Source organism: Mustela nivalis (assembly GCF_964662115.1).
Source record: "Mustela nivalis genome assembly, chromosome: 12".
Taxonomy (NCBI): Eukaryota; Metazoa; Chordata; class Mammalia; order Carnivora; family Mustelidae; genus Mustela; species Mustela nivalis.
In genome coordinates this window covers 4,862,944-4,887,069 of record NC_139031.1, presented here as the reverse complement: position 1 = coordinate 4,887,069, position 24,126 = coordinate 4,862,944, and the positions used below count along the sequence as shown (strand labels likewise).

Below are 24,126 nucleotides of genomic sequence, written 5' to 3'. Positions count from 1 at the left end.
GCCGCTGGGAATCCAGGCTGAGCCGGCAGGGCTGACGACGGAGAGAGAGGAGGGGTGAACGCGAGGGAGGGAATTAGGGTCTCCCAAGCCAAGGCTCCTGGAGAAGCTTCTGAGCCGCACCTACGACGTCGGGCAAACGTCAGGCCTCGGCAAAGGAGCAGCCGCGGCGGTCCCGGTCCAATCCCACACGGAGCCGCTGGACGCGGGGGACGCGCCGGCGTAGGAAGACCCCGTCGGTGGCCTCCCTGCCGCGTGGGAAGACCCGGCCCCGCCCCAGCCCCGGCCCGTGAGCCTCGCGGCCCCCCGGCGTGCGGAGGCCCCTCCCGACGGCGGTTCCTGGGGCGCCCGCGGGTCTCCGCACGGAGGCTGCCGCGGCCCACGGACAGCGTGGGGCGGGGGCCGGGGCTCGGTCCCGCGCTCGGTCCCACGGTCCGTCCCGCGCTCCGCCCCACCCTCGGCCCCGCTCTTGGTCCCGCGCTCGGTCCCGCGCCCTCGGCCAGCACCGCTCCTTCCTCGGTTCACACAGACACCACGTGACAGGAGAGGCCAGTTTAAGGCAGAGCCTGGCCCCTCAGAAGTGCGACAGGGCTCAAGCAGGTGTTCGAAATTTTAAAAATTAGTTGAGAAATGATTAAAAAGAAACATGGGATGAAGGAACATGACATACATAATAATGCCTTGAAAAGAAACAGAATTAGGAGGGAAATTTTAAGTCAAAAAGAATGGAGAAAAGTTTTCCTTCTGTCCAAGAGGGAACAAGCGGATCTGGGCTTGTCCTGGGCCGAGCGTCTAGAAAAGCAGAAAACACACGGGCGACTGTCGGGCCTGGCTGGCAGGGACCGCAGGATGGGCTCCCAATAACACGGTGGACTCCAAGCCCCCGAGACGGTTCCAGACGCGGTGGAGGAACGCGGCGGGGGGCGGCCTCCAAGAGAGGCTGCCAGTGGCACCAGGAGGCGGCCAGAGCAGCAGGACATGCAGGACAGAACATGCAGGACAGCACGTGTCCACGGCCTCTGCCGAGTCTGGCCGCCTACGCGTCTGCGCACAGGTGCCCGTGACTCCACGAGACCCTGCTGAGGACAAGGTCAAGGAAAGAGCAAGTCCCAGGGACGATCACGCGGGGCTGATCTAGCAACAGCCCCGTGGGGACATCCGGGACATCCAGTATGTTCCCCAAAGGGCCACACTGCAGTACTGGGGCTGACTTACTCTTAACCTCTTGGCTTCGGCTCAGGTCACAATGTCAGGGTTGTGAGACTGAGCCCCGCATCAGGCTCTGCGCTCAGCTGGGAGTCTCCTTGAGAGTCTCTCTCCCTCTCCATCGGCCCCTCCCTCACATGTGCTCCCATGCCCTCCCAAATAAAATCTTTTAATAACTAAATTAGGCGCATCCAAAAAATGTGTAAAGAACAAGCTTTTGAAAGGAGGAAAGTGATTCTCAGCTACTGGCGGAATAAAGTCTAACAGCCTTTGAATACAACACAGTCCAGCACTCAACAACATACAAGCACAAATTCTGGAATCTGAGAAAGTTAACCAGACACGGAAAGGCAGGAAAATGTGACCTGTCACCAGGAGTAAACATCCATCAGCAAGATGGGCCCGGAAATTAAAGAGACAATAGAATTAGCAGGAATCATATTAAAAACAGCTCTCACACGCAGGCTTCGTGTGCCAAAACCTGGACAGGACAGTTTCAGTATGAGGAACGCATCGTCAAAAGGGTCACACAAACAAGGCAAACCTGAGTTACTGTCACACACCCCCAGGCTACAGAAACAAGATGACCAGAGCCACATGGTGGCCCTGGCTGGACCCGGGAACAGAGGAGTGACCAGCTTCCTTGGGCACGTGGCACATAGCCCTTCAGCTTCCCTGTGAGGCCCCCCAGCGTGGCTCCTGGGAAGCTGGGGGCAGGCGCTGGTGGCCCCGCTGGACGCCAGCAAAGGCATCTCTGGGGAGGCCTGGTCAGGAGGTGGCAGCGCGTTGCCCAAAGGAAACACGGTCTCTCTTCCCCTCACACGGCGAGGTGAAGGGAGCGCCTCTCATATCGGAGCTGCACGTGGGACACCGGGCCGCCCTGCTCTGCGGAACTGCTGCGGCGCGGGGCCTCTTGATGCCACAGGGCGCCCGTGTCCGTGCAGATGGGTCCAGACGACATCTGTGACCTTGAGCTTCTCTTTTCCTGGTGTTCGCTGGCAGCCGCCGGCCTGGCTTGCAGACGTTGGGGAAGTTGAGCCCGGGCTGGTGTTAGGGCGCCGGTACCTGAGCTCCTCCAGGCGCTCTTGGCTGTGAGCCCGAGGGCCACCGTGGAGCTGCGGTTTCCTGGAAAAGATCTTTCAGGAGCGGTTTCTCAGATGGAGAACACGTCCCTTTTTAAAGCTCAGTAAACGGGTCACGCACTTTTAGGGACAAAACTACAGCAGGGAGGTGGGAGGAAAACCGGGAGACAGCGGAGGGCCACAAAGCCGGGGTCAGCTCCGAGAGACAGCGGTCAAGTGCCCCCAGCACAAGGAACTGAACGGGCCGGGACACACCTGCTGCCTTCGGGAGCACGTGACCCGAGGAATGGTGTCTGCCTGGTGACCGGAGGAGGGCAGGAGGGGCCCGGGTGGGGACGGAGAGGAAGGGCCCGCACCTCGGAAGAGCAGGGGTCTTTCTGCAAAGCGGTCAGACCACGTACGAGTCCCCTCGAACGACAGCCTCGGCCTCGCTGCGCAGCCCCCCCGCCCCCGCAGAGCGCCAGCTCACCTTCTGCGCGGTCAGGGTCACGGCGCTCCCGTGACTGGTACCAGCGATCCGGGAGGAGGTCAGGGAAGAGGCCGCACCGGGGGGGCCGCCTGGCAACCTGGCGCAGACCCGAGCCCTCGGGCCCACCGAAGCGCCAGACTCGCGAATGGGAGACGCTGCAGAATATTTTTAAAACCTTTTTGTCAGAGAAGTGCTTTGAGAGTTTCTATAAAACCACGCAGTATAAAAGCCTGTTATTTTAGGGTGTTCATGAAGCACAAGCTAAAAACTGGTTTTAGAAACTGTGAGGGGGATTCGGAGCTATTTTAATTCTCAGCAATCCCCTTCAGTGCAAATACATCCAGTACGACAGGAATCGACTCTGTCACTGAATTCGTCTGAAAAAGGCTGCCCCCCCAGACCCCAGAAGACTCAATTTAACAAACAAACAGAGACTTTAATCAAGGGAACGGGGCACCTTGGCAAACACCCTTCAGGAGAAACCCAAGTTCCCCTCCTTGTTCAGCTGCAGGGAACAGTCTCTCCATCCGGAAGGAGCCTCGAACTTACACGTCAACTTATCTGAAAAGAGAGAGGCCCGAGCTGATGACCTCACACGCCGGGAGCCGAAGGCTGAGCCCCCGCGCCGGAGCTCCGGCCAGACAGCGGGCAGGGCCGACACACACTCAGGCGCTTGTATAGATGTAAAATATTTTATTTGTAAATGGTGATCTTCTAAATCTGTGTCCACAAATTCCAAAACCCATAACACTCTGTATACTTCAAAAAATTCAATTTTTGCCAACATTAGGTACTATTATACAGAACAGAAAACAAAAACCCGGTAAGACAAATACTGGTAAGATGTCAGAATATTGTACAAGAGAAGAAAAATATTCAAGAAACAAATTTCATACAGCTATTTATCAAGAGAAAAATATATACAATTGATTTATTCTGTAAGATAAAAATACATCATGCCATTTACATTACAAGTTCAGAACTGCGTCACTGAGAGACCAACAGTTTACAGCCCACTTGAATTGTGCACACAAAAACTTCATTGATACTTAGTCTGTGAAGTGTCAGTACCAGAATTTTAAGTACAAAATAAAAAGCTAACCTGGTTCAAAATGCTGATTAAGTTTCTACAAGCAAACACAAAACAGTGTGTTTTTTTAATTAAAGAAATGTAAACAAACAGTTCATACAAACACATTTTAAAATTACATCTTCCGAAATCCTATCGTTGGGGTCCCGCAGCTGCAAGCGTGACCACAACGCTCGTTTTTTTTTTTTTCCTTTTCAAATTTTTATGTTGAACAGAAGGCTAGAGTTAGGCTGGAGTCCTGCTACATGATCTAGTATGTTTACATGATTCTCTGTAGCTCGAAACAAAGTTCTAGTCAAAACTACGTCCGCTGAAGAAAAGTTCAGCCTCCATTTGGGTGTATTTTTAAGCATTATTCACAGTTATCACAAATTGTAAGCACAAAAAAACCTGACTGAAGAAGTAGGGATGCAACAATATAATATGAAAAAGTTAGTTTAAATTACCAAAACAGCTATAAAAGTCGTAGTCATAGCCTACACTCCGTTCTATCAGAAGGTGTATAAAACAATTGAGTACTAATAGACCGTAGTTTCCAAAAAACCCCAAATGCTCTAGGCTGAAATTTTGGTTATTACATAATTATAACGGCGTATTTAAGAACACAAAATTATACTGTGACATCCCTAGGAACATCTTATAAGCACCCGAGCTGCTGCAGAGCCTGGTAGCATTTGGTCAATACTATTTTTATACTGTATTTTTTTCTCAAAATATTTACATATTTGTACAAAGTAACAGGGCCTGTTAGTTCTGCAGGTAACAGCAGCAGCTTGGCTTTCTTCTAACTTTTATTTAAAAATAGCTTCATTCACTTATTCAATAATAAATACAAAAAGTTTCTCTTATTTTACAGAAATCAAAAACTACAATAAACTGACTCATGGAATCAAGTATTTAAATGTATTTTAGTGCAAGTTATTACCCCTTAGCTCTATCCCTAAGGAAGTCATTTCAGTACATTCCTTGTTCAGTGGTGTCTACTTTATTTTAAAAAATCTTTAAGTTAGAGGGCCTGCCCCTGTTTCAGATAAGGCCGTGGCCAGCACTTCGGGCGCCCCGCCTCCCTTTCGCTGGTGATCTCGGTCTGTACATTCATAGGAAGCCCCCAGCCCGGGGCAGGGCAGCCAGCGGCTCTTCGCCCCAGTCAAAGTGTCTCCTCAGCGAGACGCAAAAACACAAAACAAAACAAAACCCACCCACAGAAAGAAGGAGGAAAGAAAGAAGAAGAAAACAAAAGTGCTGGACTGCTCTGAGGTCCTGGTCCGCCCCGGAGGGCCGAGGGAATCAGAACTCCCAGAGGCGAGTTTTCAGAAAGTCATAAAACAGGAAACAAAATCTCTTTCCGTCTGCGAAATTCCACTGGTGTGTCAATCGCTCCTTCCTAGGGACAAGCCGCCGCCAAGGCCGCGAGGCGCTCAGTTCATCCACTTCCGGCAGTTCACGGCCCCGCAGTGACACGGAATCTTGTGCTGGTCGTCTTCGAAGTCGAACTTATAGTCATAGCAAAGCTGCCCACCAAAGACACAGCGTGAGAGAGGCCGGGGTGGGGGGCCGGGGGGGCTCACCTGCCCGATCTCAGAACCAGCCGCACAGCGGACCAGCAGAGGACCCCGCGCGGACAGAAGCCCTCCTGCGCTCACCAGGGGACAGGCGCGGCAGGGGACATCGTGCTGGGGGCCGCGCCCCATGGGGGGAGGGGACCGGCTGGAGAGAGCCGCGTTCCCACACGCCCTCGCGGGTCCCCCGACCTCATCTGCCGGTGGGGCCACATCTCGGGGAGGGACCGACCGCCCCACCCCCACCAGCGGACAGCTTTGCTTCCTCCTGCCTCACTTAGAAGAAGGTCTCGGAAAGTCTACTTAGGGTCATCGAGTCACTCCGCATCTCAGAGCAGCTGCTGCCGCGGCCACCAGGGGTCCTTGTGCCTCCCACCCCCGGGCCCGCCCTCCCTGACGCGCCTCCGACTCCCCGGGTCCTTCCGGCCCAAACGTCCTAAGCGACATCAACACGTCCGCTCTGCGCTGCAAGGGGAGAGCGCGGCGTTTACGGGCAGCTCCTCCCGGCTACCCAGCCGTGTGCCCCGCTGCCGGGCACTGGCGGGCTCTGCAGGGAGACGCCGCCGTTTCGTGTAAATGCAGCGGCGGCTCGGGGAAGCCAAGCCACCCGCTCAAGGGTCCTCAGGCGGGCCCGGGAAGGAAGGACCCGGGGCTCAGGGGTCTCCGTGCGTCCCAACGGCCCTGGTGGTCGCCGGCACCACGCTGGGTTCTCAAATAATTTGATTTAAAAAAGGGATTTCCAAAAAATGACCAAAAAATACAAGAAATCATTGCAGAGGGGGCTTCCAACAAAGACTCTCCGGCCCCTGACCCCCCACCCAGGAGAAGCTCCTACAGAAACCCACACTGCTCAGCGGCACACAGAGCACCGGGAAATGTGTGCTAATCGCGTCTGTGGAAGACAAATTCGGGGAACGTAAGTAAGTGCTCTAGACCAGAAATAACCTCAACAGGTGAAAGTCATCCATGCGCCCGGAGAAACAAACGTCAAGTTCAACACCTAGCATTTTAAAGAAGAGACACAACTGTACCCAAAGAGCCAAACTCTTTGAAACTCTGTTGAGAAAGTCTGTAAGCTTGTGCCGTGAGCTGAGTGTGCAGACTGGCCATCCAGAGCCCCGTGCTGCCCCCGACGGGCCGCCCACAGCCCTCCGTGGCCTCGCGTGAGCGTCCCGTTCCCGGGGACCACAGAGCCTACAATCCCAGGACAGTCTCCACACATCAGTGGGATGACAGGCAGAATCTTTAAAGAGAGGGGTCCTGTCAGTCTGTGACCAAGGGGTCTAGCAGGAGCCTGAGGACACGGGAAAGTGATGCCCCGTGGGTGCTGCGGGGATATGTGGAGTTTGGGGAGCACGGGGGAGGCCGTGGGGGGAGCTGTAGTCCACACATCCAATGCTGCCGCGAGGAGGAAGGCGACCCCTGACCGTCCCGGGTGAGGTGACAGGGTTGTGCCCTCTGACCCACAAGGAGACTTTTTCTAGTGCTGAAGCCCTGGACAAGCCCCAGGCCAGCGCCGTGCTAGGCAGCGGCTGCGCAGGGACTACGGGCGGAGCGGCCGGGAGCCCGCGCGCTTACCTCTTCTCCTTTCTGGATCCTCCGGCTGGAGCTGATGATGATTTTGTGTCCTCTCTCAAAAGTCACCACTTCAGCCACACAGTTGGGAGCACACGAATGGTTGATGTATCTGCAAGCCATTTCAGAAAACTATTTATTACGGAACAGCCGGAAGAAACTTTACAAACATTCAGCTCATAGCGAAAACTTTCTCCTAATTACATTTCTACCTGCCTGTTCATAGAACAAGAACAAACACACAATTTCAAATGAAAATTATTTTCAAAGCGTATCTGCCCTGAATTTTTAATCGTGGAGGCCGCTGTGGGCACGTGGACCCACTGGGCAGAACCTCCTCGCCCAGCTTCCGGCTGCTCACCTGGCAGGCCCTCCTGTGAGTGTCGCGTCGATCACGTGGTCATTATCCATGCGGAACATGTACACGCCACGGTTCTGAAAAAGAAAAGTCAGAAATTCCTCCACGTGCAAGTTCAGAGCCGGAAGACTCAGCCGGAAGTGAACGGAGACACAGCCTGTGCTGTGGGTGCCACACAATCACGTCAGGGGACATGTATGCACACGGTGTGAATGGAAATCCAACGCATCAGGACGCTGCTTGGAACACCAGGCTCATCAGTCTACAGCTGTCTCTATGTGAACACTCACACTGACCAGACAGAGTGAGAAGGATGGAAAAACAAGGAAAACACAAGAATATCCAGATGTTAAGTAAAAAAAAAAAATCTCTAAAAAAAGGGAAAAAAAGGAGGGGGCTGCTGGGTGGCTCATTTGGTTAAGCGTCTGCCTTCGCCTCAGGTCACGATCCCTGGGTCCTAGGATCGAGTCCCGCATCGGGCTCCTTGCTCAGTGGGGAGCCTGCTTCCCTCTGCCCCTCGCCGTGCTCGTGCTCTCTCGCACACACACGCCTCCCTCTCAAACTCAAAAAAAGTATCCAGATGTGGCTTCCGTTCAAAACTGAGCCTCACAGGACAGTGCAACTTGGCCTTGTTTCCAGCTTTTCGACGGCAAAGGGACAGAAGACGGCCGGCTCTTACCTGGGACTCATACAGCTTCTCTTTCCTGTTTGCAACTTCATTTCGAATGATCGTGCCGATGTACTCGATGACCATGGTGTGCTTCTCGATGTCCCTGGCAGCATACAGGCCCAGCCCCTGTGGAGAAAACAAATAAAAAATGGAAAAAAAGAGTGTGTGTATGTACTTTAAAAATCACTTTGATTTCTTGGACAACAAACCTGACTCCCTTTCATACAAAGGCCACATCAAAGGCCACACTGAAGAACTCACCTAAACTCAAAGTCTTTTTTACTGAATATACTATCATCTGAAACAATCTTAATTATCACTTAAAATCATGCCATTACTATCTCACTTTGTATCTTTTACTAAATTCTGAAGGCGTATTTACAAAGCAGCACCACTGACTGGCTACCGTGTCCTGTCAGACCATCTTATCTTCCATGAAATTCATGTCGCGATCCGACCAACTAAACAGGCCAACAGCTATAGCTATTACAGGCTATTAGCTTCTGGTATTTACTTTATCCCATTATTATTTCTTTTTCTTTTCAAGAGTTTATGTATTTGACAGAGAGAGAGAGCAAGAGAGAGAGATCACAAGCAGGCAGAGAGGCAGGCAGGGGAGGGGGGGGAAGCAGGCTCCCCGCTGAGCAGAGAGCCCGATGTGGGGCTCAATCCCAGGATCCTGAGATCATGACCTGAGCCAAAGGCAGAGGCTTAACCCACTGAGCCACCCAGGCGGCCCCATTACTATTTCTAAAAGGATAAGAAAGGACAGTAAACTTAGTAAGAAGTAGGGCTAACCATGAGCGACTATTAATACTATAGTCAGGTTTCAGATTTGGCTAGGACTTCCTGGAACCCAGAGCGAAAGGAGAACCAGGAGAAGTTACTCTGCTTTAATTACCAGGAAAGCTGGAAAGAAATACAGCTCTTCGAAAGGCAACTTTTCCCCCAAAGGTTCGAGGCCGCAGAGGAAGATACAGGAATCTGGACCAGGGAGAACTGCGCAGGCCTCTCCTCTGGCAGACCGTCCTGTCTTGCCAGTAGTAAATCACAGACTATGAGCGCCTTTTTAAGTTTTCAGCATTACAAATTCTGGAAAAACATGGACTACTTCCTTGAACATTTGACACTTTCTCGTCCCACTGAGTTTCTGCCTTCTCAACTCCAGCTGGCCGGAAGACCGCAGGAACCAAGTAGGGAAGAGCGTGTGCTCACTGGGAAGCCCCCACCGTGGGGCACACGGTACCATGGGCCCGTCTCAGAGACTCTGGTGTGTGAACTGAATTGTCTTCTGGGAAAAGAAATTTTATGCAATATATCTGTTCAATTCCAGATATAACTTAGGTGAACGAATCGAAATAGACAAAAAAGCAGTACGAATAGAGATCAATATAGTTTGGTATAAGAACAGACAAGATCATGGGGCGCCTGGGTGGCTCAGTGGGTTAAGCCTCTGCCTTTGGCTCAGGTCATGATCTCAGGGTCCTGGGATCGAGCCCTGCATTGGGCCTTCTGCTCGTCGGGGAGATTTCTTCCCCCCCTCTCTCTGCCTCTCTGTCTAATCGTGATCTCTGTCAAATAAATAAATAAAAATCTTTAAAAAAAAAAAAAGAACAGACAAGATCAGTGGAAAAGAATGGAGAATGCAAGGCGATCACGCACATGTGAAACTTTCATGTGCACTGCTCACACAGCCGTACGGTGGTGTTATCACTCAGTGCGATACGGACGGGTTACTACATGGGGCTTCAACTAGTTACTCAATGGAACAGAATAGTCTGAAAACACTTAAAGTCTCTGAAATCTGGAAATCCAAGAGACTACAAATATAATAAAATCCACCGTCTTAATCAAGACTAGAAGCTATAAAAAATTATGTACATTTGACTATGCAAAAATTCACTTTTATAAGAAAGAAAATACCAGACTTCCTCGTAGGCACAGGGTGCGTGGTGGGGAGTACATCTCCCAGCCAAGGTCTCATGAACTGGAAAACGGTCGGAGGAGGATGCGCGATTCACAGCAGAGCCGATCCGAGCGGCAAGCCTGAAGCGCGGCCCATTCGTCCGCGGTCGGAAACGGCAGGAAGGAAGCAGGCCAGGCGGGCGGAAATGTGAAAGGGCAGCCGCACAACAAATGGGACAGGAAAGAGACAGTTTCCCCAATGCAGGAGGAGACGAGCTATGACAGCCTTTCTGGCAAAGCAACAAGGTCTCCTAACACGCCAAGTACACACATCCCTCTGTGAGATTAGCTGCGGGCACGCTCTGCTTCACTCTAGTTCAATGTCCGGGAACGTCACGCAGACGCCGAGGAGAACGAAAGAACGAAACAGAGACACCAGGCAGCTCTAGAGGGTTCTCTGGGGTCAGCGAGTGCAGAAGCCTGCAGCTCAGTCGACGTGAGCGGCTCCGCGGGAACATTCGTGCGCAGACGAGGCTGCGTGGCCAGGACAGCGGCACAACACGCCGTCCCCGGGCCTGAGCCATCAGTGAAATGACCGTAAGGGAGTAACAGTGACGCAGAAACAGGACAGTAAGAAGTGAACGAGCTGCTTGGGGATGTTTAAAATCGAAAAGGAACCGATGTGGCAGATGAGAAAGACACACCCCCCGGAGTGGCCACAGGACCCCCGGAGCTGGAGAGGCTGCATTCTCGACCCAACAGCAGAAGGAGCAGAAAGACACCATATTTCTAATAAGGAACATGGTACCAGATGAGACGATCAAGAGCAGAAAGAGCTCTTAGGTGACTTTTTTTAAACACCAAAGAAAGCTCCGTAGATACAGCAGAAGCCGAAGAACAATGACAGGGGAACCAACACCAGACGGGGGAGCGGAGGGCTGGTGGGGTCACAGGCTCCCGTCTGTTCACACTGGTCCTCTGGGGGCCCCACCGCAGGGGCTGGACCGAAAGGCATGCCTTAGCAGGCCCCAGTGATGCGGCAGCTAGCCTGGGCCCACCGTGTGACAGCTCCGACCTCATGCGTCCAAATTTGTCTACAGGTTCAAAAAGAAAGTAACTGAGGTCGGAACTTGCAGATGAATCAACACGGAAACATTTCTCAGACTGAAGGCCCAGTGCTCCAGGCTGAAAAGGGTCATCAAGTAAGGAAAGCAACAAAAAAGAAAATAACCCAAACTTCGGCACATTTTTTGTAAAATGTCCAAATATTAAGACTAACAAGAAGATCCTACAGTCTTCCCAAGAGGAGAAAACGTTCCCAAGAAAGGAACAAGAATCCGAATGAGTACGGACAATGGAACGTGGATGAGATTTTCACTGTGAAGGGGCCCCCGGGGGTGAGCGGGGCTGGGGAGGCAGTGGCAGGCCCGACAGCGGTGCTCACGGGTGCGGCGGCAGGTGGAAACGGGGGGCAGAGACAGCGTGGACTTGAGAGAGCTCTCCTGGGGGGGGCAGGTCGGCAACAGAACCTGAGGGTGCCCTGGATCTGGGCAAACTGGGGCCAAGGCAAACAACTCGTGGATGGGGAAACACTCAGGATAACTGGGCTCAGGGACAGAGACATTTGGCAAAGTGAGCTCTGTGCCTCCGTCCTAGGACATCCAAGGGAGATGCGGAGCAGACTAATCCGCGGCTCAGCGCGTACGGACTGTGGAGGTAATTTACATGCTGAGCCCACAGATGACCCAGAAGGTCCTCCACACTCTAGGCACCAGAAGACACAGTGCTCTCGTGAGAAGACGGCTTCCGGAGGAGAACCCCACACACTGCTGCACCTGTTGAAAGTAGTTTCGCTTGTATTTCTCACGAGACTCTGAAACAGCTCTAGTGAGCGCTCCCCAAACCCAGTGAGCGCAGGACACCGTGCCCCCGGCTGCCCACGAGCCCTCGCTGAGACACGGAGATGCGGAGTCCGGTCTCCCCACTGGGGGAGGAGAAGCATCCAGGGTCGTCTTCAGTCGCTGGTGCTACCAACGGACAAGACGGGACCGGATTTCCCAGACGTGATGCCCAGCCTCCGCCGCGGGAAGTCCTTCGACGACGCGACGCCAGCAGCCCGGACGGCCAGACCCCGGCCCGGCCCCCGCCTCCCAAGCCCAGCGGCCCCTCACCTGGATGCGGGAGCGGGCCAGGTAGACGTTGGACTTCCACTCGGTCTTCATCTTGCGGTACTGCGAGGACTTGGAGTGCACGAACTGCTTGCTGTAGGGCGCGTTCAGCTCCCCCGTGACCGTGCTCTGGAAGGACTTGGAAGTGCTGGTGCTGTTCAGGGTGTGAGGCCTGCGCGCAGTGGCACGTCAACAGGAAAAAATGAAAGGAAAACTGAAGATATCTCCGAAGAACGCCCAAAGCCGAGCGGGTTCAAACTCTCACTGACAGGAACATACATGGAAAGCCGCCTAGCAGAGCCGCACGGCGAGTTCTCGGACGCGGTCGGCGCGGGCGCAGCCAGAGACGGCAGGTCGGCAAGCAGCGGACAGAGCAAGCACAGAAACCACGAATACGCCGGGAAACCCTGGGCTGTACTATGTGAAGTTAAAACAAAATACCTTAACACAAACCTCTTGACATGGGCACTCATTTTAGGTTCGGCTCGGGCGCAGCCTGTGGGGTTCACGGCGAGCGGGAGCTCCATGAGAGGGTTGCGGCCGTACCGGAAGGCGTAGTTCTCACACGCCTCCACCCCCGGGAGCTGGAAAGGAGCCAAACAGACACAGGGTGAACGTGCGGGATCAAGACCGCGACCGTCCTGAGCTGGCCCGGGGAGGGCCCGACCGGAACTTTCCGGAAGTAACTTGTCAACATACTCCCTGTGAACAAAATGGTCTTTTAACGCGTGTCCTGGTCGCCAGCCTGCACTCAGATCTACTTCAGCGCTAACACACGGAGTTCAGTTTCAAAGCAGAACGTCGTCAACCCTGGCAATTGCTCCTTGAAGAAAAAGACTAACCCACAGAACCGCCACAGGCCAAGCCACACACGTGCCGGCGCCACTTTAAGATCTGACTATCCCGACCCAGTGTGTCCTGACTTACAACTTCGCTCTTTCAACTTGTGTATCTGGAATTAATTTAAAAATTAAATATAGTTAAAAATTATTGATATGGTTTCCTGTCTTGATTTCTTGCTTCTTCCAATTTGACTGCAATGAGCTAGGTTATTGTACTCAGTTCCCTGAGAGTGTAGATGATAAGCTAAGGTTTATTTGTAAGACAGTTTTATGTTAAAGGCCTCTTCTAGAATATACTTCTTGTGAAATATTTCTCTACAGACATAAAAGATGCACATCACTTAGGCAGGGCTCCACCGAAGGAAGGAAGCAGACCTAGAACTCAGTGGCTTGTGGGGTGTCCTCTGCTTCTCCAAAAAAACAAAAACAAAACAAACCCCACCAACCATCAGTGATTTTTTTTCTTGCTCAGGATAATGCCTTACAACCACACAACTCCTCAAAAGCATTGTGTGTAGACTCACTGGCAAACGTGTTAATCATCTTAGTCTTCAAAGACTACAACGAGAGGGCAGAGAAGACCATGTGCTCCTGCGGTCGCTGCCCAGCCCTGCTCTTCCCTCTGCCTCGTCTGCCCCCGCGCAGAGAACCTGCAGTGTGTGAGCCACCTCAGGGAGAGAATGCCGCCATGCACTGAGGTGTCCCCATGAGTCACAGATGGCTTGCGACACGAAGAGAGCAAAGCGCTACCTCAGAGTATCCTAGTGCAGCCCGTGGGGACCGTCCCCTGCAGCCGCAAAGGCAGTCCCACTACCACACCCGGCCCGAGGCACTCACGGACTCCGCGATCCGCGCCACTGCAGACACCGTGAGCCCAAACAGGTCTTCTCCCTTCAGATACGCCGGGAAAAGCTGGAGCATTTCCGACTGTTTTCTCACGCATGCCACGGGCTCCAAAATCTTATCCCAGACACCTACACAGGGCCCAAACAGAAACAAAACAAGTTAGAACGCACTTGCTCACCACTGAACACAGAGGACGCAGGACGCGGCACAAACAGCCGAGACGGGCCAACCTCTCAGAGACAGTTTCCAAGTCAAGCCTGGGGGTGGTGAACCGACCACCCTACCACCTGCTTATCAAACGACAGTTTATTTTGAAGACTTTACGGAATTTTAGGGAAAAGAATGTGTTACATTAAGGAACTAAAACAGTGAAAGTGGAAAAGAAAGTTTAATGTAACAAATCCCAATAAGAACTTGGTTCATTTTCACACGAGGCATATCACTTTGTATTTTTAACTGATCAGCCCAATTAGCAGTATCCAGAAGTAGGTTTCTTTCCTCTCAGATTTAAATTAAAATAGGAAATTCATATTTCCATTCGAATTATCTTCAGGGCATTTTCATACTTTTTTTTTTTTTTAAAAAACAGCCAGAGTTTAAAAAAAGAACAATTCCCCGGTACACATCAATAAAATGACAGCCTATGCTCAGAATGAAGAGTCCAACTTCTAGCTCCAAATTTGTTCAGTGTCTGGTAATCCTCATACAAGGCAGCGCACCCCGCATGCTGTGAACACGGTCCCCTGCCTTCTGACACGAGGAGGGTCCCCGACACAAACAGGCGACCCTCGTCCACAGTCACTGCTTTATCACTGAGCACTCACACACGTATTCTGACTGTGGGTGCGCAAGTCTAGCAAGTGCTGACGAGACGGCCCAGCACAGCCGGCAGATACAGCGACACAAAGAGGCTAAGAGTCGCATTTGGGAACCAAAAAATGCACGTCTGCTTTCGTACAGTCTGAAACAAACAACAGAAAACGCGGCCATAAAACGTCAGCGGCCAGCTCTGCAGGGCACGCACGTGTGGGTCTTACCTTTAGGAGAGGAATCACTTAAGACCAGATCCTCGTGGCCTTGCTCCACGATCCTGATGACGAACACGGGGCGCCCGTCCTTCTCCTCGATGGAGCACAGGTAGCGACAGCGCCGGTTGGCGTAGCGGGTGCTCCAGTACAGGCGGCTGGCCTCGTAGCCCACGGGGAAGAGCGCTTTGGGCGAATGGAAGGCCTGCATCTGCTGCGGAAGCAGCTGGCCAATCGTGTGGAAGATGAGGCTTCCCACGCGGAACGTGTGGTCGCGCTCCCCGCGCTGCACGATGCTGGCGATCTGTCGCACCTCGTCGCGCTGGACGTAGACCCGTCTGAAGACGGCGAAGTAACTTAACTCCTGCTCGTGAATTCCCTTTGGTTTGTGCATGGGACAAAGCATCGTTTTATCCTTAAAAAACATGCATTGTGCTTTAATGGCGCAGGTGAAGTGGTAAATGTTGGCGCAGCGGAAGCGGTGACAGCCGCTGGTGGCGCCCATCTTGTGGCAGAAGACGCACTTCATCTGCAGGCCCCTCCTCAGCGCCAGCTCCACGTTTATCAGGGCCCCCGCCTGGGTCTCGTAGACCTCTGTGGACCACAGCGCACAATTCAAGTGGACCCACAGGTCTAGGTCAAGGTTGAGCAGTCTTGCTGGCCCGTCCGTCAGCCCGTCCCCTTCCTCGTGACAGAAGCAACACTTCCGATAGTCTTTGGGCACGGGGTCCGGTTTGAGGGAAGTGCCCAGTTTCTTCAGAAACTCATCTATTTCGTCCTCACAAGGCGGTTTGAAGCCCCCCTTGGGGATGACGATGTGGACGCTCCACTTCTTCCACTTCATCCCTCGCCACTTTTTACTGATGGGCCGACAGTCTTCAAACCCGCCGTGCACGGTCCTGAGCCGCGGCTTTAACTTGACCGTGACCTTGAGCTCGTCTGGCTTTGCCTCTACTTTGGCTGCTTCAAACGCTGGAGGGAAAGTGACGGGGGGTGACGCGGGGGGAGAAGCCTCCTCCTGGAGCTGCGGGAGGCAGTGCACGTCCAGAGTGGAGATGTTGTTGCTGTACTGATGGAATGCTCTGGAAGGCGTCTCCTTCACGGGCGACGGTGGCAACGGCGGAGCAGATTCCTGCACAGCGAAAGAACAGAGGAGTAAGAAGAGCAGTTGGTCCCAGAGCAGGAAGCCAAGCAGCAGGGGGTCACAGGGCCTGTGCCCCGGGAGGGGTGGGGGACAGGGGAAGGGTCACACGCAGCAGAGGTGGACAGCAGACACTGCCCACGGTGCCCACGGGCTGATGAGAGCCGGGCCATGTCGGGAGTCCTGCCCCAGGCCTTCTGGACCAGGCTGTATCTCTGGAGAATGTTCTGCTCCTAAACCTTCTCAGACACTCCTCTCTGACCATAATCAAGCCAGAAAAATCAATGCTGAAGAGAGGAGCTATCTGGTTTAATTCGTACAATGGAACGGTGCTTTCCGTTGGACCAAATAAGAACTTCAGAACGTGATCTTCTCTGAGCTTATCCGCACTCGGGAACCCACGTCTGTCCATCTCAGGCGGAACTCGTCGGCATACGTATGAGGAAAGAAGGGGCAATGGTCCCCCATCAAATGCATCGTCTGGAACCCTCCCTGCGGCTGCCCAGCTCTGATCCGGCTGCTGGAAGCGGTGAGCAGAGAGACAAGCGCCCAGACTTTCTGGGTGCCCTCAGGTTTCCCTGTTCTCACACGACCCCTCCAACCGGGCATCTGAGAAGACACACCTCACATAAATCCAGGAGCAGGCAAGAACTGCACACCAAATTTTAAAAGTATCTGGTAAAAAAGCAATTCTTCCTCTTACACAAGTTGACACAGTAATTTTTTAGAAGACTGTATTTATTTATTTTGAGAGCATGAGCGGGGTGGGGGTGGGGAGAGAAGGCAGAGGGAGGAGGAGACTCGCCGTGGAGCAGGGAGCCCCGCCCTAGGCCTTCGGGACCAGGCTCTATCTCTGGAGACTGTTCTGCTCCTAAACCTTCTTGGACACTCCTCTTGATCCCAGGACACTGAGATCACGACCTGAGCCGAAGACAGAGGCTTAACTGACTGAGCCACCCAGGCACCCCAGCATATTTTAATTTAAAGTCTAAATCTATTTGGCATAGAGCTTGATTTCATTACACTGGAGACGACCACAGCCTCGTCTGCAGCGAGGAAGGACTGGCGGCATTCCCGCCCAAGCAGGCTTCCTTTAACACAAACAGTTCAAAATGTTTATCCAGGGGCGCCTGGGCAGCTCAGGGGGTTAAAGCCTCTGCCTTCGGCCTCAGGTCATGATCCCAGGGTCCTGGGATCGAGCCCCGCATCAGGCTCTCTGCTCAAAAGGGAGCCTGCTTCCCCCTCTCTCCCTGTCTCTCTCTGTCTGCCCCTCTACTTGTGATTTGTCAAATAAATAAATAAAAATCTTAAAAATAAACAAAAACTGTCAATCCATCAACCACGCATCGATACACTTAATTCACACAGAATCAGGCACCACAGACCATTTCCACCATGACATGAGCAACATCTTTCTCCCCAAAATACAGCAGTGGGCTCACAACGTGTCTGCGAACAGGCTTTCCCATCAGGGTAAGAGCAATAAAAGCTTTAAGTCCTATTATTGTAATTAAGTCAAGATATTGGTAATTATTTCAGTAAAATTAAAGATATTAGTATTGGTGTTTTATTTATAAATTCTGAACTTTTAAGACATAATTCAAGTCTACCCCCTACCCACCGTCAAATAAGCTGAATTCATCTGAAAAAGCAGCACAGGCTGCCCTTCCTTGGGCATGCAGCATCTACCAAGATGCTACCCAGAGTCTAGGAAGCTCTTCTGTCCATAGCGTAACCCCAAACCATGGAAACCACTCAATATACGCTGTTCCCTGATGGAGACGGTCCTCAACTTACCTTGCTTTCTGAGTTTTTTGCTTGTGTGGTTGATGCATAAAGAATGAAGCAGTTATTACTACAAAAGACGATGTCCTTCTCCACTCTATTGGAGCTTTCTCGGGAATCCTGTGAGGCAAAGAGAAACGTGTGGGAATCTCGAGCCAAAATTTCCTAAGAACACGTTCTATCCATTGTTGGTTTTTATGCTCTGTTAAAAGTGAAAGTAGTTCTCTATCTTAAAAGTAAAAAAGTAACTCCCTGCCAATATTTAGCATATAATTTAGCCAAAGAGAAAATAAATGTATAAAAATAAACTTTATTATCCGTATTTTACTCTATTCAGACATATGGGCGTCTTATAAATGTCCAATTTACCCGTCTGCTGTCACCGTTTGGTTTTAAGCTAAACACGTCAAATATACACTGAGGCTCCTGGGCAGAACCGGAGTCCCACGGAGCCGCCGTGACCGGGCGGGACACCTGACACAGCAGCGGAGCACCATAACCAAGCGGGACACCTCAGCGGAGGGACACCCTAGTACCTTGCTCACAAAGGCCAGGTCTCTGAACGACTTGCGCACGCCGCTCCCGAGGACCACCACCTTGCAGTGACAGCACCACTGCGGCCTGAGTGCCGCACTGTCTGCTCTCCCGGGACCAGAGTCCTTATATCCGGAGAGACCTAAGTGCAGAAGACGGCCGTTAGGGAGCCACATTAACCAGCTACCCGACGCAGGTGTAAAGCTAAATCCACTCAGAACACGGCTCATCTGACATACCTGATTTTATTCTTTTTTAATAAAAACCTTATCTTTCAAGCAGTGGTTACAGGGCAGCTATTACGCACGTGGCCCTGGAGCACAGAGGGACACACCTGTCCTCACGCAGCTGAAACAGCGCTCACACGCGAGGGGTGCGAGAGGACCCCAATCCGCCACGATCAACATTCGCCTACGTGCAAAGCGAGTGGGGTGGGGGACACTACCTCTGCTTGAGGGTCAGGACAATAAATAGTGTTTTAGGAGAGACGGAAGAGACGCATGTACAAGAGTCCTAATGTGATCCGGGAAGTCGCCGAGGGCTAAGGAGAGCCCCAGGGCCAGGAGACAACCGTGGTCAGGCACACTCGGGGCGTACCATCGCGTGGGGTGTGGAGGCGGAAGGCAGGACAGGGCAAGTGAGTGAGGCGAGAGCAGCCTGGAGGCCGAGCCCGGAAGCCCACACGGGCAGCTCTGGGTCAGAGTTGGTGGATGAGGAGTGAGGCGCTGCCAGGCCCCGAGAGCGCGGCCAGGACTGAAACCAGAGTCCAAGGGAATGGGGCGAGGCAGCAGCCCTGCCCTTGGGCCTCCGGAGCAGCTCATGCGTGGGGAGAGCAGGGCTCGTGAGGACAGGGCACTGGCCCAGCAAGACGCAAGTGGGGGTGCAAGGCACAGAAGGAGAGGGGCACAGTCACAGATGCCGGCCTCGCGTGCACCCGGAAGCCAGGCCGTCGGGGCGGCGGGCCCTCGGGGAGACAGAGAACAAAAGCTGCGGAGGGCGAGCAGCCCGCAGAGGGAGCCGCACACCGCCAGTGCCCCGGTGACTCTGACTCCCAGCCACTAAGGTCAAACCACAGCACAGAAGACGGAGCACCCACAGGAGGCCCAACTACCCAGGACTACATACCAACATGCCACTACCTGTTCAAAACTAAAGTGGGATTTTATTTTAATTTTTGAAGTAAGATGTAAAAAAAATTTTTTTTAAGATTTTATTTGACAGACAGAGATCACAAGCAGGCAGAGAGGCAGGCAGAGAGAGGGGGACACCAAGCAGAGAGCCCGATGCGGGGCTCGATCCCAGGACCCTGAGATCATGACCTGAACCGAAGGCAGAGGCTTAACCCACTGGGCCACCCAGGCGCCCCTTGAAGTGAGATTTTTAAAGAGAATAAGCTTGTGAGTGGAGAATGAATCTGAGGTTAACAAAAGGCAGACTGGCTCACCATTGCTTGTTGGAGGGAAAGGCCCATCGGGCTGCTTCAGCCGGTACGAGCTGGCTAATCTGGGAGGGTTTGTAGGTCCTGGCGGCGGCCCACGAAGAAATAAATGCTGTCGACACTCCAAGCCTGGGTTTACTCTGTGGCTACCGACCAAACCCATTGATGGAACGTCTGGAGCATTACTGACCTCATAGCTGTTAGGAATTCGGACGTGAAGAAGGTCGGAAAATGCAGCCACCACACTGCTAATGTTCTAGAACACAAGTGTAAACACAGAATTAGCCCCGGAGGCCACAGTGAGCCACAGGCGTGGGTGAATGCCGTCTGCCGGACATGCACGGTCTGAGCAAATCCAGCCACTTTCACTTATACTTAAGAGTCTCAGGGGAAAAAAAAATTGTTTTAATGGATCAGTATCCCCATCAAGCTTTCCTGAGCAGAAATCCTCACACAAGGATCCCAATTAGCATGACGCATTTGTGCGACCGTTCAAGTATTCGAGCTACGGTCACCGCTGCAGGAGGGAGGGAAACCTAGGTCTCACCGCTGGGCGGAAACTGTCTCGAGTGGACCCGTCCAGTGCCAGGCAGAGAGCGCTGTGTCCCTCCCCCCACCCACCGTTCTATCACTGGACTATAGTGTGGGGGCCAACATCCTCACCGAACCAAAACAGAAAAAAATTCTCAGGAATTTATTAGCATTTGATCGGGGCAGCTGCTACCTGGACGTTCACACTACTCCTGTAAAACTGAGTGCCGACCAAGTTCTTTCTCATGGCTCTATTTTCTATGTGTAGTTCTCAAGAGGTTTCTCTCTGAAGGACACACGTTTTACTAAGAACACGAGAACACGAGCTTCATTTTGCCCTGGCCTCCCCGGAGAGCCACGTGACACTCATTCAGGGTCTCAGAAGCAGCCCGGACACCTGACCGCTCGTCCTCGCTCTGGGGGCTTCTGCCCGCCACGACCCTGCTGTGCATGTCTCGCTCTAAGCCGCCCGACGCCCTGTAAGAACGTGGACAGTTTATGATGTTAAAAAGGAATTTCGTCTTTACCTCGGCAGCCGTAGGATGCAGGGTTATTGCCACAGATATAAGACCCGATCTGGGACCGTTTGGGGATGAACCAAAAGGTGGTGTGAAAAATAAAGTGCCTGGCTCAGCTTTGATGTCATTCCTTCTCGATTCCAAACCTTAAGTGGGGGGAGAAAGAGGAAGGAAGGAGAGAGGGAAAGCAGGGAGAAAGGAAAGATGTTAATGGCTTTTCAAAATCAAAACGTGAACGTCAGTAAACCGGCAGACGGTAACGACAAGTACTTTCACCGAGAACGTTCCGTACCTTTCCCAGCACTGCTCGGAAGAATCGGAATAATGGGCGACGGCACGGGCTCTGGAGGCTCCTCTTTGACCAAGGACAGATCTGGGTATCTGCTCACTTCCATCCCCACCACACTCTCAGGGGAGGACGAGGGAACGAAACTGTCAGGAGTGTCCCGATCAGCACCGTGATCCTGAATCCTGAGAGAAGAACACAGATTACACGGTCGACATGGGCACGTCCACCACCGGGGGCTTCCTGCAGACCCAGCCCTGTCCACTAGCGGGACCAGGAGGTTCCCCTGGACAATGGCAATGACGTAAGAAGCCAAAGAACAGGTTCGGGGCCAAACAAGAAATCTCTCGGAAAAAGACCCAAGAAACACATCCAACTATGAAGCAATTTAATGAACTTCAACACCAAAGTGTAAAAGACTTGCCAAGACGTTCAGATTAGCACACAGCAGAAGAAGGACGATACTCACACCTCTGGCTAGTTCCAGGTCCCTGAGACTATGGAACAGTCTGCAGCCAGAAAAGGTGTCATTAGAGCTTCACAGGCCTTTATTTTTCATAATTGATCAAGTACAGTGGAAGAAGGGAATAGTCTAGCCCAAGAATCTAGAGGTTAACTAGGGTAACTGAGGTCAGGGGGCAAGTGTGGTGTCAAGCCACTGCTGTAGGGTACCCCCAAACCTGGGGTCTCCCAGCACCCCCAAAAGGAGACACTGTTATGTGGAGAGAATTTGAGCAGTAGCATTATGAGGAGACCCAAGAGTGGCTTCAGCTTCTAGAATGGGTCCCTGTGAAGCAGTAGTGCCCTACCCTAGGGCGCAACACACGCATATAACTGCCCCCGATTCAGGGATCGAGCAAGCTCCAGCAGCACAATGCAGAAGAGAGCAGGGAGACTGGATTCTAAATCTGGACAAGTAACGTCTTTTTGGCCCACAGTTGTCTCCTTGGTGGAGTAAGGGACTTAATCTACATGATGTCTCATCAAGCAGAGGGCAGTTATCCGATTAGCTAAAGGAGAATCACGGGACGAAGTACATGAGAACCTTTCCTAGACCTAACGAGCTGGGGTGTGGTTGCCTACTAAGGGAAACGGTTTCTCCCCAGAGTCTTGGGTCTAAAGAGCTAACAGAAAGAAGTACAAAACTGGACGGGCCAGTCCTTAAATCCTCCTCCCCAAAGGCATTCTCCAGGATCTGTGACTGCTGCCCTTTGATTTCAGACATCTGCAAACATCAGTAAGTGACAATGATCTCTGAGATATTTTGCATACAGACTCCTACTGCCTTAATGTCCATTTATGTGTTGAACTTAAACCATCTAAGAACTGAAAAATGTACAAACTAATTACTTTTAATAGTTAAGAATGTTTTATAAACTAAGTCCTAGAGAAAACCATTCAAATTTTCACCCCTTCCATGTTTTTACATGCTATCCCTGCAATCCGTACAGACACGCTATATACATATTTTTTTAAAAATGAAATACCTAAAAAATGGGCAAGAAAAAGAACTTCTACCTTAATTCTTCCTGATTATTATGAGGAGGTGTTGGCAGGGAAGCTGGAACATCCACTGTCTTGGGGCCTTGAGCAATAGCCCTGGCCAACAAGTCATCCTGGGGTCTGAACGGCAGCTGAAATGGTTTAGGTCCTAGACTTTTGGTAACTGGAAAAGCGAAAACACAACCAAAAACAGATTTAGTCAAAACGGATACATGGGGGAGAAGAGAAGGTCACGACTCGACTGCCTTTTCACCAAACACAGCTGGGAAAGGCACACTCCTCAGAGGTGTGCGACTCAGAGCGGTACGGTCATACCTTCATGGCTCATTAATACTCCAGCTCTTCCGGCAAGTTCTTCAGTTGTCGCAAAACCATTTGCCATCTTCTGACAAGCCATAGGAGGTGGTGTAGGAGGAAGAGAGGCAGGGGGTGTTGGAGGATTACTTAAATTATTCTGCTGCAGGAGACCAAAAAATTTTAAATTATATGCTACAGAGCAAATATGCCATGACCTTGCTAAAACTTAGTTCTGTGAATTTTTAGCACATGGAAGCAAGGCTACAGAAATGTCATCAAGACGCATCTTCATTCCTAAATGAACACCAAGAAGAAAAATAAATGGACAAGGCCAGGAGGTTTTTTGGTGGGAGAAATACTCGGGCTTATATGGACCAGTTCGCCATTTGCTTACTCTGCCCAGCTTGAGTACTTGAAATTAAGAACCAAAGTAACATTATTCTATTCTATACATCTTTCAAATTTCATTGTTATAGCCAGTGAAAGACAGCTTTAAAATTCCACCAATAAATTGCAGAACGTTCTCAAGAATTCCATTATTCAATTCTCATTAAGATATGCCCCAGGTCCATTAAAAGAAACAAAAAACAAAAACAAAAAAACCTTGAGAATTTGTGGTCCTAATCCTATCATTACAACTCATAGCCTCAATATTAGAATCTGGACTGTCCAAAACCTCTGTAAGATGCGAAAGTCTTAGCAATAACACGGAAATGGCTGACTCGTTAACAAACGGGAGTCCCCTCCAAACACTTCTCTCTGCTTAGCATGTCATCGATTTGTCATTGTTCATGGATGGGTCCGTCTCTCAGGGATTGTTGGAATCTACCAATAATACCGTGAGAATCGAGTGTAAGGTGAAATTACAAATCTTGCAAAGATCGGGGATCTCGTGAAGGTAATGAAGTGTGTTGGAGAGCAGCTCGCATCAGAAGAGAAGGCATTTACAAGAGTGAGGACAGGCTCTAACTGAAGAGAAAAGCCGACAATGACAATAAATGGAGCGTCACAAGAGAATGACTTTAATTCTAAAGTAAGAAGAGAAGCCCTCCAGAAAACTGATGATACTCTCAAATATTTTTTGCAAAAAGATCATTTTACGTAAGTCAGATGTGAAGTAAGAATGTCTAAATAAGGCTATTATAAAACGTTGCTAAAACAGTAACCCCAAAAGATAAATTTGAGTTAGTTTGGTATTTTAGTTTAAGAATTACTGTCTAGTTGTAATTATTACCTAAATCATGAGACAAAATACACTTTTCAATTTTTTTCATTTCATTTTCCAGGGAAAACTGCTAGCT

At 51.5% G+C, this 24,126-nt stretch overlaps 1 protein-coding gene across 34 annotated transcripts in view; it reads right to left on the bottom strand.

Moving 5' to 3' along the window:
- Positions 1-3,432: 3,432 nt before the first annotated feature.
- The window catches only part of KMT2C (lysine methyltransferase 2C), a 271,671-nt gene continuing 250,977 nt past the window's right edge, over positions 3,433-24,126 (bottom strand). For 24 of the 34 annotated variants that reach the window (XM_082693396.1, XM_082693371.1, XM_082693399.1 and 21 more), the window contains 15 exons: positions 22,844-22,985; positions 22,544-22,691; positions 21,032-21,210; positions 20,749-20,885; positions 19,697-19,946; positions 18,255-18,394; positions 17,731-17,838; positions 14,805-15,924; positions 13,759-13,895; positions 12,521-12,663; positions 12,083-12,251; positions 8,016-8,132; positions 7,340-7,413; positions 6,982-7,090; positions 3,433-5,355 (listed from right to left, as the gene is read on the bottom strand). In XM_082693396.1, coding sequence (XP_082549522.1) covers positions 5,263-5,355; positions 6,982-7,090; positions 7,340-7,413; positions 8,016-8,132; positions 12,083-12,251; positions 12,521-12,663; positions 13,759-13,895; positions 14,805-15,924; positions 17,731-17,838; positions 18,255-18,394; positions 19,697-19,946; positions 20,749-20,885; positions 21,032-21,210; positions 22,544-22,691; positions 22,844-22,985 — 3,066 coding nt within the window. In that variant the 3' untranslated portion in view covers positions 3,433-5,262. The remainder of the gene's footprint in view (positions 5,356-6,981; positions 7,091-7,339; positions 7,414-8,015; positions 8,133-12,082; positions 12,252-12,520; positions 12,664-13,758; positions 13,896-14,804; positions 15,925-17,730; positions 17,839-18,254; positions 18,395-19,696; positions 19,947-20,748; positions 20,886-21,031; positions 21,211-22,543; positions 22,692-22,843; positions 22,986-24,126) is intronic. The other 10 variants (XM_082693402.1, XM_082693403.1, XM_082693381.1 and 7 more) reach the window with 5 other exon arrangements.